General features: G+C 34.5%; 1 protein-coding gene across 1 annotated transcript in view; it reads left to right on the top strand.

Moving 5' to 3' along the window:
* The window catches only part of CCDC178 (coiled-coil domain containing 178), a 350,545-nt gene that overhangs the window by 39,175 nt on the left and 293,139 nt on the right, over window positions 1-18,231 (top strand). The window contains exons 7-8 of the mRNA XM_024757945.1: window positions 4,983-5,203; window positions 12,840-12,982. Of these exons, the coding sequence (XP_024613713.1) occupies window positions 4,983-5,203; window positions 12,840-12,982 (364 nt within the window). The remainder of the gene's footprint in view (window positions 1-4,982; window positions 5,204-12,839; window positions 12,983-18,231) is intronic.

Here is an 18,231-nt window from a genome sequence, read left to right as displayed (position 1 = left end):
ATCTCAGTATGGAAAAGGTGGGGGCAAAATCACCTTGAAGAAGAAATGGCCTGAGGTATAGATGGGAAGTGGCAAAAGGGATTGCATAGTGGTCAGGGACTTAGAAAGAACATGAATGTAAGACCGGTGGAAGGAAGTCTATGAGAGTTTTGGGGATTAACGTTTCAAAAGGATGGGATGTGAAGATAATTGTGTCCCATATAAATGCTCACAAGAGTGCCTCTGCTATGGAGGAAGATCCGAACAGTTAATAGAATGTTAAATATTCTGATTTTGGTTTTTTTGACATTGTTTCGTCATGTGAATTAATCAGCTATTACTACAACAATTATTTGTAACAAGTCACTTTGGAACTCAGTTGCTTACAACAATAATCTTTTTTTTTTTTCCCACTCATGGGTCTGTGTGTTGGCTAGGGAGGATTTCTTCAGGCTGCAGATCTAATGGGCTTGACTCAAGACTGTGTTGGGTTCAGGTGAGCTTCATGTTTCTCTCATTCTCACTGGCTAGCAGCTCTGAGGGCCATGGTTTTCACGTGGCAAGTGAGGAGAGTACAACATAGTGAGTAAAAAGATAGGATGCCCCTCAAGATGTTAGCTCAAAACTGGCATACTTTCACTGTTATTCACATCGTTTAGTCAAAATAAGTACCATGTCTGAATCACAAATGAGTGTGACAAGAAGCTACCTTTAATCCAAGGGGGAGGTAGTGAGCAACAGTTTGGTCTGTCACAGCTTGCTTCTGATGACTCTCCCTGATACTGAGTTGTTTTTTCTGTGGTTTCTACATATTTTATAGTGAACTCATCTTCCTCTGTTTGTATTATATTTTCTATGGAAGTCAGTAATCCTTTGACTGCTTTTTTGCCTCTGTTAGGATCCTAGAAGTTTTATTGTTTCTTGACTAGTAAATTAGACCATACTAATTTCTTAGCTTGACTTTGATATCTAAATCTTCATAAGTTTCAAGTTTGGCTTTTTTATTTCTTTGAAGTCATTCTTTTTCTATCCAGGGCCCAGTTAATGAGTATTCTATTCATGGCATCCAAGTCCAAAGTTGTCAACATATTTTTAATAGCTAAATCAATTTATTTAATGGTTTTGGGTCTCTTTTCTCTGTCTTCTTGAGTCAGTTTTGATAATTTGTGTCTTCTAAGGAATTTGTCCATTTCATTTTAGTTGTCTTATTTGCTGGCCTAATCTTGTTCCTAAAATTCTCTTATAATTTTAATTTCTATAATAGCAGTAGAGACAACATTTCTTTCATTCTTGATTATGGTAATTTGTACTTTCTCTCTGTATTTTTCTTGGTCTACCAAAAGTTACATCAATTTTGTTGATCTTTTAAAAAAGTCAATTTTTGCTTTTCTTGATTTCTCTATTGTTTTTCAGCTTTGATATAATTGATTTCTTCTCTGATTCCCTTTCTCATGCTTGCTTTGGGAATAATTTAACCTACTATTTCTCTTTTCATGAAGTAGAAGCGTTGATTTTTTTTTTTGATACCTTCTTTTCTAGAATAGGTATTTAAGAACTGAATTTACTTTTAAGAACTGTGTCAGGGCTTCCCTGGTGGTGCAGTGGTTGAGAGTCCGCCTGCTGAGGCAGGGGACGCAAGTTCGTGCTCCAGTCCGGGAAGATCCCACATGCCACGGAGCAGCTGGGCCTGTAAGCCATGGCCGCTAAGCCTGTGCATCCGGAGCCTGTGCTCCGCAACGGGAGAGGCCACAACAGTGAGAGACCCGTGTACCGCAAAAACAACAACAACAACAACAAAACAAAAACAAAAAAAAAGAACTGTGTTAGTTGCATTTCATAAATGTTCATATGCTGTGAGTTTATTTTTAATTAGGTAAAAAATATTTTTAAAATTCTTTTGTGATTTCTTTTTGGACCTATTATTTATTTAGAAGTTGCTATTTAATTTGCAAATATTTGGGGATTTTTCAAATTTTTTCCCCAATTTTTTTTGTCGATTTCTAATTTAATTTTTTGTGTTTAGAAACATTTCAATCACATTAAAATTATTTAGAATAAAAATTGCCTAGCATTTAATCTATCTTGGAGAATATTCTGTGTGTGGTTGAAATTAATGTGTATTCTGCTTTTGTTAGGTGCAGTGTCTGTAAATGTGTTAGGTGAAATCCCTGAAACCCTAATATCCTTTGCTTCCCATTTTAATATATCTGTTTGGTATAGGAGACTGAGGAGAAAGCCTAAGGCTCACCCAAATGACAAGTCCAATAAGAAGTCATTACATGAAGCTGAGGATCCAAAGGTTTCCATCCCCAGCATAAGTGTGAATCATGAATAAACCTATTGCTCAGATTGAATAGTAAAGAAAGTTGCTTGTTTCACTTAGCAGAGGAAAGCAAACAATATTCCAAGAATTCTTAATGTACTGATCCAAATGGATTTGTGACTGAAATTCCTGCTGTCTGTGTATCTGAAAATACACAGTGGAGAATGTCATTTAAATGTTCTGTGGGTTGGTAGTAATAAAGCTAGGCATCTTCAGGAGCAAAGACAGATTTTTTTCTGGAAGATTGAAAATTCAATCTAGATATCAGGGAACTTTCTCAGATAGGGTTTCAAGATAAAAAATAGTTCAATATCAAATATCATAAAACACAAAGATGCAAATTCAATGAGTGTGAGCTGGTAAAAACAGCAGAATCTTACTCAAAAAGTTTTCAGATATTGAACATGGGATTATAAAATGAGTATGTTTACTATGTTTCAAGAAATAAAAAGAGAAGTTTGAAAGTAAAAGCAAGGACTAAGAGACTATTTTTTAAAGAAAGCAAAAGTGGAAATAAAAAAGACTTCCTAGAAATTAAAATATATTATTCAAAATTAATAACACAATGGTTGGTTAAATGGTTTGTTAGACTAAGGAAGAGAAAAATAATATCTGTAAACTTGGAAGAATTTGAATAGAATGCATCGCAGGTACACAAGGAGAAGGAAAATATAAATAAAATATTTAAAAGCATAGAGTATAAGATGAGAAAGTATGATGAATATCTAATAGAAGATCAGCATGGAGATAATGATGGTAATACTTAACAAGATGGTGACTGACTTTTTAAAACAAAAATGCTACTGTCGGGCTTCCCTGGTGGCGCAGTGGTTGAGAGTCCGCCTGCCGATGCAGGGGACACGGGTTCGTGCCCCGGTCCAGGAAGATCTCACATGCCACGGAGTGGCTGGGCCCGTGAGCCATGGCCACTGAGCCTGTGTCCGGAGCCTGTGCTCCGCAACGGGAGAGGTCACAACAGTGAGAGGCCCGCGTACCGCAAAAAAACCCCACAAATGTTACTGTCTAATTAGGATAAACAAAGTAAAAGGGAATGGTGTCAAATATTGCACAAATTCAAGAAATTAGAAAACATTTAGAACTGTATCATTAAATCTTACTAAAATTATCTTCACATGAGTGAAAAAAGCTAAATTATTATTTAAAGGAAAATAAATAGCGTTTATAATATCAGAAAAGAAGATGGATTCATAGTTATTGAAATATATGACTTCAGAATTTAGAAAAATAAAAGTAAAATAAATACAAAGAAAAAAACAAAACCAATTACACAATTGTTAAATAATGAAATATATATAATTCCAAAGATATGCAGAACTACATGTTGATCAATAAAAAAAGAATAATAAAAAAAAAATGGAAAACCAGTGGCAAAATTAATCAAGAACACAGAGAAAATATATGAATAAATCCAATTAGAAATTAAAATGGAATCTAAAAATGTAGCAGTGATTAATAATAAGGAAGATATTCAGAGCAAATCTCTTAGAATATTATTGAAATTTTGAGGAACTGGATAAATTCACAGGAAAAATGGATTGATGAATAAATAGATAACCAAAATATACATATATGCCTTTGACTTAATAACTAAAAATCCTTCCCTGCAAAATATGTACATATATACATACATACTAGGGCAATAGAACTTTACATGCAATTTCAAACTTCCACAAGATCATAGAGAACAGAAATAAAAGAAACTACAACTGATATAAGAAGCTAGCATAAATTATAAAGCAAATTGGACGAGGACAGTACAAATATGGAAAATTATAAGCCCAAATCACGAGTATATATGCAAAGTATCTTCAGTGAATACAACAGCAAAACCCATCAATAAGTTTATTTTTAAAAAGATGAAAAGAGCCCCAAGCTAGCCAGTCTAATTTTATTCCAAGAGTTCAAGGTTAGGCTAACCTTAGAAATTTAACAGCATAAGGAGGAAATATTTTATATAGTTTCTCTAAAATTGTCCTAGTCTGTTAATTGACATTTAATTTAATTTATAATTTATATTTATTTTATTTGAGGGAAATTTCCATATTTATTACTTCAAATTTTTTTATACAGAACAGAAAATTTTTATCCATTTATTCAAATTCTCTTTTCTATCGTTTGATAGCATTTTGTCATTTTCTTCCTATAGGCCTTGCACAACTCAGGTTTATCACTAAATCTGTGTGTTTTAATTTGTTTTAATTTTACTGTTGTGAGATTATTCTGTTTTCAACATAATCTTTATTTTTGTGGATAAACTTTTTTCATATATTAATTTTATATGAGTTATTTTTATAATTTTCAGGTGATTTTTATATAGTTTAATCCCTTTGATGGTGAGTGAAGAAAGCAATATATTTTTAGTGCAATACTAAAATAACTTATTTTAGGGACTTACCTGGCGGTCTAGTGACTAAGACTCCATGCTTCCACTGCAGGGGGCACAAGTTCCATTCCTGGTCAGGGAACTAGGATCCTGCATGCCATACGGCATGGCCAAAAAATAAAATAAAATAGTAACTTATTTTAGATTTAGTAAGATTCACAGATAAGTAATTTCTTAAACTAAAATATTTCATATTTATTATCAAATAAAGATGTCCTTCGGGAGCTTTTGTTTTAAAATTTGATTTTCTTTTTTATTTTATCATCATATGTCTAGAACACGAGGCCTATTTGAAAGATATTGTAGAACTACGATGGCACCTTGAAGATAAAACTCATCGACTAAAACGTTTGGAGGAGGAAAAGGAGAAATTAGAAGAAGCTAATGCAAAGCTTCAAGCAGACGTAGACTACATGATTAAACATCGCCCTCTACTGCTTACAAAGCGAGACCAGGAACTTGTAGCTCTGAAGGAATATTATCAGAAAAAAACTGAGGTAAAGGAATAAATGAATGGATTTGCATTTTACAGATTGTTTCTTAGTTATAAAAATGTCAACTATAAGAAGTTAACATATCTTTCAAGGGTTCATTCTCATTGAAAATTGACCTGCTATTTATTTTCTAAAGGAATTATCAAGTGACACACAGTACAGTTGATTGATATTCATTTAAACTTTTCCCATACTTTTAAACTTAGGAATATTAATAATACTTAGTAGTCTACTAATACGATTTTGGAGATTTAACACATTATGGTATTATTTGAAGCCGTAAATCAAACTTAGAAAGAATGTCATCAATTTCATTGTTGATGAAAATACGTAACTGACATGAGCAGCCATGATCATGTTCCTCTCTATGTACCTGTGAATTTTTCTTGACTGTATATCTAGTGGAGTATCTACTGAGTCATGGGTTATATACATTTTCAACTTCATTAGATAAAATCACATTGCTCTCCAAAGTGTCTCTGACAGCTTATATTCCTAAAGTAGTAGCAGTGCTGGAGACGTCCCATTTCTCCACTGTGGACAAGAATTCTAGTAGTATCATTTTTTCTTAATAATAGCCCCCTTATTTAGTTGGATGGCAATGTGTCAGGCTAAAAGTCATCCCTCAAATTGCCTTTACTCATGGTATTTCTAATAAGGTGTAGGTAGGAGTTATATAGGGGTTTTTTTTAGGAAAGCTTCTTGAAATGGACTGACTCACTCAGAAGTAGCACCCTTAGCCATCTCCTAAACTTACGGCAACCCAGATATGATAGCTGCAGCTCTGATTCGATTTTATAGCACAAAGCAACCTTGGGAATGGAACCCAGATCCAGAATGGCTGAATAGAAAGGCAGAAGATACCTTGTATCTATTTCTGGGAGAGAAAAATAAACTATAATCTTGTTTCTTTGACTTATTTTTGCTATAGCCAAACCCAGTCCTAACTGATCCACCTCACATTTTTGTCAACATTTTTATTGTCATACTTTAAAGTTTGTCAATAGGTTTGTGAATTGGTATCCCTTTATTATTTTAGTGTGTTTTTCCCCAATAGTGGACATAGGCATTTCTGAGTCAGGGGTAGCAGGGTTGTTGAGCAGCTGGAAGACCATGCTTGGTAATGGGAGGAAAATATGAAAATGCATTCTAGCAGATCAAGAAAACAGCAACCTTTGCGTAGAGCTTATCAGAGTCACTGCGATGATTAATTTTTTGCGTCAACTTGGCTGGGCCAGGATGCCCAGGTATTTGATCAGACATTATTATAGATGTTTCTGTGAAGCAGTTTTTTGGATGAGATTAACATTTAAATCAATGGACTTTTAATAAAGCAGATAGGCAAGAAAAATAAATAAAAGGCATCCAGATTGTAAAGGAAGAAGTAAAATTATCTCTATCTGCAGAGGACATGATCTTACATATAGAAAATCATGAAGAATTCACAAAAAAAACTATTAGAGCTAATAAACAAGTTTAGTAAAGTTGGAGGATGCAAGCTCAACACACAAAACTCAGTTGTATTTTCATATACTAGTTTTGAACAATCCAAAAATAAAATTAAGAAAACAGTTCTACTTAATACCATTAAAAATGATAAAGTAGGATTAAATTTAATCAATAAAGTGCAAGACTTGTTCACTAAAAACTATAATATTTTGCTGAAATAAATTAAATTAGACCTAAATAAATAGAAAGATAATCCGTGTTCACGGATTTTACTTAATATTGTTAATATGTCAGTGGTACCCAAAGCTATCTTCAGATTAAATGCAATATCTGACAAAGTCTCAAGATCTTTTTGCAGAAATTGAAAAGCCTGTTCTAATATTCATACGGAATTGCATGGGATCCCAAAAAGCCATAACAGTCTTGGAAATGAAGGACACCTTAGAGAACTCACACTTTCTGATTTTAAAACTTAGCACAAAGCTGTAGGAAGCAAAAAAAAGTGGCATTTGCATAAATACAGAAAAGTAGAGAGTAGAATTGAGATTGCAGAAATAAACCCATTTATCTATGGTTAATTGCTTTTGACAATGGTGCCAAGACCATTTGTGGAGAAAGAGTAGTCTCTTCAACAAATGGTGCTGGGACATTGGATATCCACATGCATTCAAAAGAGTAAAGTTAAGACCCCTACTTCCCAGCACATACACACGTTAATTAAAAATGGATCATAATTCTACATGTAAGAGCTAAAACTATAAAACTCTTAAAAGAAAACTTAGGGGTAAATCTTCATCACCTTGAATTTGGAAATGGTTTTTTTTAGATATGACACTAAAAGCATAAGTGACATAAGAAAATATAGAGAAATTGGACTTCATCAACATTAAAACCTTTTGTGCATCACAGTACACTACCATAAAAGTAAAAAGACAACCTACAGAATGAGGGAAAATGTTGCAAATTATATATTACAAAAGGTGTAGTATCCAGAATATATAAAGAACTTTTATAATTCAACAACCAGAAAAGACAAACACCCCATTTAAAAATGGGCAAAAGACTTGAGTAGACATAGCTCCAAAAGACATAGAAATGGGCAGCAAACACATGAAAACATGGATGCTTAACATCATTAGTCATTAGGAAAATGCAAACCAAAACCACGAGATACCACTCATACCCATTAGGATAAAGTTAAAAATAAAGTGTAAGATAACCAGTTTGGGTGAGGATGTGGAGAAACTTGAACCATGGTACTCTGCTGGTGGGAATGTAAAATGGTAGAGCCATTGTGGAAAACAGTTTGCTGTTTCCTCAAAAAGTAAAACAGAATTACCATATGCTTTAGTAACTCCACTCCAAGGTATGTACCCTCAAATAATTGGAAACTGATGTTAAAAAACAAACAAAAAGGGCTTCCCTGGTGGCTCAGTGGTTGGGAGTCCGCCTGCCGATGCAGGGGACGCGGGTTCGTGCCCCGGTCCGGGAGGATCCCACGTGCCGCGGAGCGGCTGGGCCTGTGAGCCATGGCTGCTGAGCCTGCGCGTCTGGAGCCTGTGCTCTGTGGCGGGAGAGGCCACAGCAGTGAGGGGCCCGCGTATCGCAAAAAAAAATAAAAAATAAAAAACCCTTGTATGTAAATGTTCATAGCAGCACTGTTCAGAACAGACAAAGGTGAAACAATCCAGTGCCCTTCAACTGATGAATGACTAAACAAAATGTAATACATCCACACCATGGAATATTATTCAGCCATAAAAAGAAATGAAGTACTGATGTATGTCACAACATGGGTAAGCCTTGAAGCATTATGCTAAAAGAAACCAGGTACAAAAGATCACATATGATTTCATTTACCTGAATTATCCAGAATAGGTAAATCCATAAAGATAGAAAGCAAATTCATGATCGCTAGAGGGTTGGAGAAGTGTAAGATAGTGTTTTGTTTGTAATATAGCTTTGTTTTGTTTTGTTTTATTCTGCTGTCTTGACTGAGGTCCTGGCTAAAGGCCTGCTGAAGCAACCCAACAGACCTCTAGCCAATGTGCTTGAGCCTTAATACATTGCTACTTGCAAACTAAGCTCAAAGGCTCAACGTGACCTTCAAATTCAACAAGCAGCTTAGTCTCATAACACCGTGGAGCCACAAAAATATTATTAACATCAACCTAGGAGAGTATCCATGTGGGAAGGTTGTACCAGTCCCACACTGAGCCCGTCCAAGAGCTTTCCTTGGAGATGAATTTGCCTCCTATGATATCACCAATGCCCCCAACACTGAGACCACCACCCCAGCAATACCTATGGGACAAATTGGACACAGGACATTATTTATTGCTTTTCTTCCTTTGATAGTAGAAATTCTATTGTGTTTCCTGAGCTCTTCGTTTGCTTATCCCATCATCTTGGTATAATCCTGGCTGTCTGCCAAAGTCTCTACCCCTACCTTCCTGTGCCTAAAGGAAAATCTTGTAGAGGTTACTAATATCTGTGCTATTCTAGAAATTAATGGGCACATAGGGACAGTTTTATGTCCTCCCCTTCCAAATCTGTATACATTTTGCTGTATTATATTGCCTTTAGTAAGGCTAGGACCTTTGCTGGCTGAGATCTCCACTACAATGCTGACTAGAGGGAGTAATATTTGGCATCATTGTCACATTCCCAGTTTCAAAGGGGAAGAATTAAATTTTTTTTTTCTATTAAGATGTTACATGGTGCTAGACTTGATTTGCTAATTATTTGTTTAGGGTTTTAAATCTAAATTCATGAATAAGAAGGTCATATAATTATTTAATAATGCCCTTGTCAGGTTTGGGTTTTAAGGGTTTGCTAGATTTTTAAAGGTAACTTGGGAGTATTTCTTCTTTTCCTATTATCTAGAAGAGTGCGAAAGACTAACATTATTAATTAGCATTTACTATTGAAGCCATCTAGCTAAAGTTTTCCAGTTTTGTTTCTTGTTTGTTTTGGAAAGGTTTTTAATTACAAATTCAGTTTCCTCAATAAGACTGTTCAGTTATTCTGTTTCTTCCTGTGTCCATTTTGGTTAGTTGTAGTTTTCTAAGAATATGTCCATTTCATCACAATTTCAAATTTTGTTGGAAGACTTTCTTAGTATCCTCTTATCTTTTCTATAGTCTATAGAATATGTAGTGCTTTCCTTTTTCATTCCTGATATTTACTTGTGCCTTCTCTTAAATGTTATATATTTATATAAGTTTATAACATGATATATCTTCTTCTGTATACACGATAACCATCCATCACCATACAGTTGACCCCCTTTACCCACTTCTCCCTCCCCTTCCCTTCTGGTAACCACTACTCTGTTTTCTGTATCTACATGTTTCTTTGGTTTGGTTTGGTTTGTTCACTTATTTTGGAGTTTTTTGTTTGTTTTTTACGTTTCACATATGAGTTAAATCACATGATATTTGTCTTTCTTCATCTGACTTACTTCACTTAGCATAATACCCTCAAGGACCGTCCATGTTGTCACAAATGGCAAGATTTCTTTCTTTTTTTATGGTTGAGTAGTATCCGTTTTATAGATATATATACATGTGTGTGTGTATGTGTGTATATATATACCACATCTCTTTATCTCTTCATCCATTCATCCCTTGATGGGCACTTAGGTTGTTCCATATCTTGGCTATTGTAAATAGTGATGCAGTGAACATTGGGGTGCATATATATTTTCAAATTAGTGTATTCATATTCTTTGGATTAATACCCAGAAGCAGAATAGCTGGATCATATGTTAGTTCTATTCTTAATTTTTCTGAGGAATCTGCATACTGTTTTCCATAGTGGCTGCATTCCCACTAACAGTTCACAAGGGTTCCCGTTTCTCCACATCCTCTCAACACTTGTTATTTCTTCCTTTTTTGATAATAACCATTCTAATTGGCATGTGGTAAAATCTCATTGTGGTTTTTATTTTCATTTCCATAATAATTAGTGATGTTGAATACCTTTTCAAGTATGTGCCTGTTGGCCATCTGTATGTCTACTTTGGAAAAAAGTCTATTGCTGTACACCTGAAACTAACACAACATTGTAAATTAATTATACCCCAATAAAAATTTTAAAAAAAGAAACAGGATGGCAGGACACCCCCCCTCCAAAAAAAAGTCTGTTCAACCCCTTTGCCCATTTTTAAAAATTGAAGTATAGTTGATTTACAGTGTTATGTTAATTTCTGGTGTATGGCAAAGTGATTAAGTTATACATACATATACATTCTTTTTTATATTCTTTTCCATTATGGCTTATCACAGGATATTGAATATAGTTCCCTGTGCTATACAGTAGGACCTTGTTGTTTATCCCCTTTGCCCATTTTAAAATTGAGTTGTTTGTTGTTGTTGAGTTGTATGAGTTCTTTATATATTTTGGATATTAACCCCTTATTGGTTATATGATTTGCAAATATCTTCTATTCGGTAGGTTGTCTTTTTGTTTTGTTGATGGTTTCCTTTGCTGCACAGACTATGTAATTATGTACACATAAAATCTAGACAAGTCCACAGATGAATTACAGTTGCATACAAAGGTAAAATTTTAAAATCCATACATTACTATATACCAGCAACAAATCTGAAAATAAAATTTATTTTAAAATAGCATTTGTTAGAGCATAAAATAAAACATATCTAGGAATAAATGTAACAAATGATATGCAAAGCCCCTATTCAGAAAACTGAATATTACTGAGAGAAATTTAAAAGTGCTACATATTATTATTAGAAGTATTAGAAGGCTAAATTTTGTAGCATTCGCTCCAAATTGATCTGTAAATTAAATAGTCACAAAATCTCAACAGGTTTCTTTGTGGACCTTGACAATCTAATTCTAAAATGTATGTGGTATATGTATACAATGGAATATAGTTCAGCCTTTAAAAAGAAGGAAGCCTTCCATATGTGACAACATGGAGGAACCTGGAAAACATTATTGTGCTAAGTAAATAAGCAGGTTACAGATAAATACTGCATGATTCCACTTACATGAGGTATCTATAATAGTCACACTCATAGAAGCACAGAGTAGAATGGTGGTTGGTAGGGGCTTGGGGATGGGAAATGGAGAGTTGTTTTTCAATGGATATAAAGATTTAGTTATGCGAGATGAGTAAGTTCTAGAGATCTGCTGTACAGCATAGTGCCTACAGTTTACTGTGTTGTACACTTAAAATTTTGTTAAAAGATAATCATGTTAAATGTTCTTATCACAATAAAATTAATACAATGAAATAAAAATTAATGAAAATTACTGCTGTTTTCGGGAGGCTACTGCCTCATATAGATCCACCACTCGGCCCCTGGGTAAAGGACTGCTCCTTCCTTAGTACCTTGTTCTACTCCTCTCCCTCCAACTTTCCAACAGGACATCCTGAACTGGAATTCCTTCCAACCATGAACACTACAACCACCCTTTCCCTTTAGTCTGATAGAGAAGAGAGACCGGGAGAGAGAAGGGAGTATGTTTATGATATCTAATAATTAATGAAAACAATAAAAATGGAATATTTTGGACCCTTGCATTAAGATAGTAATGGTTATTCATGAGTGAGATTATAGGTAATTTATAAAATTTTCTTTTTTCATCTGCGTTTTCTGATTTTTCTACAATATTTGAACAATAAAAAGTCATAGTTTTTGTAGGTAAAAAAATAATGATTTTATTTTGGTCATGTTAACTGGAATATTAAAGTCATTTTCTTCAGTAACTTTTCTACATCTCTAATATTCATGCCTCTCAGGGTAAAAGAAACCTGAAGCTACTGTGCTAAACAATAGACTAAATATTGAAAGAAAATTGGTATAAAGAACGTTTATAATCTAAATCAAAACTACTTTAGGGGCTTCCCTGATGGCGCAGTGGTTGGGAGTCCGCCTGCCGACGCAGGGGACGCGGGTTCGTGCCCCGATTCGGGAGGGTACCACATGCCGCGGAGCGGCTGGGCCCGTGGGACATGGCCGCTGAGCCTGCGCATCTGGAGCCTGTTCTCCACCACGGGAGAGGCCACAGCGGTGAGAAGCCCACGTACCGCAAAAGAATAGAACAAAACAAAACAAAAAAAACAACTACTTTAACTCCCTTCTCTGATCTTTCTCTTGTCTGATTATTTTAATTAGCCATTAAGTGCATATATTAGCACACATATTTTTATTTCTAGGTAATGGAACTATACAAACAGATTCATGGAGAATATGAAGAAGCTGTAGAAAATCTTGAAAAAGTCAAATTCAAAGCTAAACAAAGTAAAATAGACATGGAAAATGATATTCGTGATGATGAAATAACCATAGAAACCTACAAGTAAGTATTTTTCACAAATGTTACTTATAGCATTTAGAAGTAAAATATTAATTAAAATGTAATATATATCCCTGTATAAGAAATTCAGATAAAGAGAAAGGGAAGAATCTAAATTGCCACATCTATCTTGTTACCAAGTTTATGTATAAATTAAAATGTCTTTTACATATGTAAACTAATTGTGTATAAATTCCTAAAGCAGTATTTTTCTGTGTCATTTTAAAGCTCTTGATACATGTTGCCAAATTGCCTGTGGCTATGCTATAACAGTATATATCCCTGCTAACTATGTGAAAAAGTAACTCTTTGAAAAAAGATTCCAGCGTGGGATATTATAAAAAACAAATTATATAGCCTTGTATTAATTATAAGCATAGCATCTAATTAATTAAACTCATTTTTTTGATTTCTAGTAAAATGTAGTACTTTAAATATATATAGATTAATTATATTTTGCATATTATTAATTGACTTTTTATTACATTTCTGATGTATTTATATTTTATGATATTCTTCTACTTCCTCTTGTTGGTTTCAAATTCTTCATGTTTCTGTATGATATAAAATTTTTATTTATTCAAACTGATCAGTGATTTAGTACAGAAAAAGTCATACTCATTATGGAGCTAGAGTCAAGTAAATATAAGCAAAATGAAGAGCAAAAGTTTGTACATCATCCTATGATCTGGATAACATGCACATATTAAGATATTTATATTTCCTCACATCTGATGTTTATTTCAACATGTGCTTAAACATTATTTTTTTAATTGAGATATAGTATAAGTACAATATTATATAAGTTATAGTTATACAACATAGTGGTTCACAATTTTAAAGGTTATACTGCATTTGTAGTTGTAAAATATTGGTTACGTTCCCTGTGTTGTACAATATATCCTTGTAGCTTATTTATTTTATACTTAATAGTTTGTACCTTTAATCCCCTAAATGCTTTCATGCCCTCCGCACTTCCCTCTCCCCACTGGTAACCACTAGTTTGTTCTCTATATCTGTAAGTCTGTTTCACTTTTGCTGTATTCATCAGTTTGTTTTAGTTTTTAGATTCCACATAAAAGTTATATCATACAGTATTTTTCTTTCTCTGTCTGGCTTATTTCACTTAACATAATACCCTCAAAGTCCATCCACATTGTTGAAAATGATAAGATTTTATTCTTTTTTTTTATTTTTGAGTTTCATTTATTTTTTATACAGCAGGTTCTTATTAGTCATCCATTTTATACACATCAGTGTATACATGTCGATTCCAATCTCCCAATTCATCACACCCCCACCCCCACCCCCCACCGCTTTCTCCCCTTGGTGTCCATACGTTCTCTACATCTGTGTCTCTATTTCTGCCCTGCAGACCAGTTCATCTGTACCATTTTTCTGGGTTGCACATATAGGCATTAATATACGATATTCGCTTTTCTCTTTCTGACTTACTTCACTCTCTATGACAGTCTCTAGATCCATCCACGTCTCTACAGATGACCCAATTTCATTCCTTTTTATGGCTGAGTAATATTCCATTGTATATATGTACCACATCTCATTCATCCATTCGTCTGTCAGTGGGCATTTAGGTTGCTTCCATGACCTGGCTATGTAAATAGAGCTGCAATGAACATTTGGGTGCATGTGTCTTTTTGAATTATGGTGTTCTCTGGGTATATGCCCAGTAGTGGGATTGCTGGGTCATATGGTAATTCTGTTTCTAGTTTTTTAAGGAACCTCCATAGTGTTCTCCATAGTGGCTGTATCAATTTACATTCCCACCAACATTGCAAGAGGGTGCCCTTTTCTCTACATCCTCTCCAGCACTTGTTGTTTGTAGATTTTCTGATGATGCCCATTCTAACTGGTGTGAGGTGATGCCTCATTGTACTTTTGATTTGCATTTCTCTAATAATTAGTGATGTTGAGCATTCTTTCATGTGTTTGTTGGCAGTCTGTATATCTTCTTTGGAGAAATGTCTATTTAGGTCTGCCCATTTTTGGATTGGATTGTTTGTTTTTATAGTACTCAGTGTGTAAATGGGAGTGTTTCCTTAATTTCTCTTTCAGAGTTTTCATCATTAGTGTATAGGAATGCAAGAGCTTTCTGTACATTAATTTTGTATCCTGCAACTTTACCAAATTCATTGATTAGCTCCCGTAGTTTTCTGGTGGCATCTTTAGTATTCTATCTATATAGTATCATGTCATCTGCAAACAGTGATGGTTTTACTTCATCTTTTCCAGTGTGTATTCCTTTTATTTCCTTTTCTTATCTGATTGCCATGGCTAGGACTTCCAGAACTATGTTGAATAATAGTGGTGAGAATGGACTTCCTTGTCTTGTTCCTAATGTTAGAGGAAATGCTTTCAGTTTTTCACCATTGAGAATTATGTTTGCTGTGGGTTTATCATATATGGCCTTTATTATGTTGAGGTAGTTTCCCTCTGTGCCCACTTTGTGCATAGTTTTTATCATAAATCGGTGTTGAATTTTGTCAAAAGCTTTTTCTGCATCTATTGGGATGATCATGTGGTTTTTCTTCTTCAATTTGTTAATATGGTGTATCACATTGATCAATTTCCATTTATTGAAGAATCCTTGCATCCCTGAGATAAATCCCACTTGATCATGGTGTATGATCCTTTTAATGTGTTGTTGGATTCTGTTTGCTAGTATTTTGTTGAGGATTTTTGCATCTATATTCATCAGTGATATTGGTCTGTAATTTTTTTTTTTGTTGTATCTTTGTCTAGTTTTGGTATCAGGGTGATGGTGGCCTCATAGAATGAGTTTGGGACTGTTCCTTCCTCTGCAATTTTTTGGAAGGGGTTGAGAAGGATTGGTGTTAGCTCGTTAAATGTTTGATAGAATTCACCTGTGAAGCCATCTGCTCCTGGACTTTTGTTTGTTGGATGATTTTTAGTCAGTTTCAATTTCATTACTTGTGATTGGTGTGTTCATATTTTCTATTTCTTCCTGGATGAGTCTTGGAAGGTTAGACCTTTCTAAGAATTTGTCCATTTCTTCCAGGTTGTCCATTTTATTGGCATAGAGTTGCTTGTAGTAGTCTCTTAGGATGCTTTGTGTTTCTGTGGTGTCTGTTTTAACTTCTCCTTTTTCATTTCTAATTTTATTGATTTGAGTCCTCTCCCTCTTTTTCTTGATGAGTCTGGCTAATGGTTTATCAATTTTGTTTATCTTCTCAAAGAACCAGCTTTTAGTTTTATTGATCTTTGCTATTGTTTTCTTTGTTTTGATTTCATTTATTTCTGCTCTGATCTTTATGATTTCTTTCCTTCCGCTAATTTTGGGTTTTGTTTGTTCTTCTTTCTCGAGTTCCTTTAGGTGTAAGGTTAGGTTTTTTTATTTCAAATTTTTCTTGTTTCTTGAGGTAGGCTTGTATAGCTATAAACTTCCCTCTTAGAATTGCTTTTGCCACATCCCATAGGTTTTGGATCATTGTGTTTTCTTTGTCATTTGTCTCTAGGTATTTTTTGATTTCCTCTTTGATGTTGCTTGATATGATTTCAATTTTCTTAAATTTACTGAGGCTTGATTTGTGACCCAAGATATGATCTATCCTGGAGAATGTTCCATGCACACTTGAGAAGAAAGTGTAATCTGCTGTTTTTGGATGGAATGTCCTATAAATATCAATTAAATCTATCTGATCTATTATGTCACTTAACACTTGTGTTTCCTTATTAATTTTCTGTTTGGATGATCTGTCCATTGATGTAAGTGAGGTGTTAAAGGCCCCCACTATTTTTGTGTTACTGTTGATTTCCTCTTTTATAGCTGTTACAGTTGCCTTATGTATTGAGGTGCTCCTATGTTGGGTGCATATATATTTATAATTGTTACATCTTCTTCTTGGATTGATCCCTTGATCATTATGTAGTGTCCTCCCTCATCCCTTGTAACATTGTTTAATTTAAAGTCTGTTTTATCGGATATGAGTATTGCTACTCCAGCTTTCTTTTGATTTCCATTTGCATGGAATATCTTTTTCTATCCCATCACTTTCAGTCTGTATGTGTCCCTAGGTCTGAAGTGGGTCTCTTGTAGACAGCATATATATGGGTCTTGTTTTTGTATCCATTCAGCAAGCCTGTGTCTTTTGGTTGGAGCATTTAATCCATTCACGTTTAAGGTAATTATCAATATGTATGTTCCTATGACCATTTTCTTAATTGTTTTGGGTTTGTTTTTGTAGGTCCTTTTCTTCTCTTGTTTTTCCCACTTAGAGAAGTTCCTTTAGCATTTGTTGTAGAGCCAGTTTGGTGGTGCTGAATTCTCTTAGCTTTTGCTTACCTGTAAAGCTTTTGATTTCTCCATCAAATCTGAATGACACCCTTGCTGGGTAGAGTACTCTTGGTTGTAGGTTCTTCCCTTTCATCACTTTAAGTATATCATGCCACTCCCTTCTGGCTTGTAGAGTTTCTCCTGAGAAATCAGCTGTTAACCTTATTGGAGTTCCCTTGTATGTTGTTTGTCGTTTTTCCCTTGCTACTTTCAGTAATTTTTCTTTGTCTTTAATTTTTGCCAATTTGATTACTATGTGTCTCAGCCTGTTTCTCCTTGGGTTTATCCTGTAGGGAACTCTCTGCGCTTCCTGGAGTTTGGTCGCTATTTCCTTTCCCATGTTAGGGAATTTTTCGAGTATCCTCTCTTCAAATATTTTCTCTGGTTCTTTCTCTCTTCTCCTTCTGGCACCCCTATAATGCAAATGTTCTTGCGTTTAATGTTGTCCCAGAGGTGTCTTAGGCTGTTTTCATTCTTTTTTCTTTATTCTCCTCCGCAGCAGTGAATTCCACCATTCTGTTGTCCAGGTTACTTATCCGTTCTTCTGCCTCAGTTATTCTGCTATTGATTCCTTCTAGTGTATTTTTCATTTTAGTTATTGTTCATCTCTGTTTGTTCTTTAATTCTTCTAGATCTTTGTTAAACACTTCTAGGATCTTCTCGATCTTTGCGTCCATTCTTTTTCTGAGGTCCTGGATCATCATCACTATCATCATTCAGAATTCTTTTTCTGGAAGGCTGCCTATCTCCACTTCATTTAGTTGTTTTTCTGGGGTTTTATCTTGTTCCTTCATCTGGTATATAGCCCTCTGCTCTTGTCTATCTTTATGTAAATGTGGTTTTTGTTTCACAGGCAGAAAGATTGTCATTATTCTTGCTTCTGCTCAAAATTGTATTCTTTTTTATGGCTGAGTAATATTCCATTTTACATATATAT

Source organism: Neophocaena asiaeorientalis, unplaced genomic scaffold, assembly GCF_003031525.2.
Source record: "Neophocaena asiaeorientalis asiaeorientalis breed wild unplaced genomic scaffold, Neophocaena_asiaeorientalis_V1.1 scaffold126, whole genome shotgun sequence".
NCBI classification, from domain to species: Eukaryota; Metazoa; Chordata; class Mammalia; order Artiodactyla; family Phocoenidae; genus Neophocaena; species Neophocaena asiaeorientalis.
The sequence above is the reverse complement of the archived record's forward strand: the minus strand, read 5'-3'. Positions and strand labels throughout refer to the sequence as shown.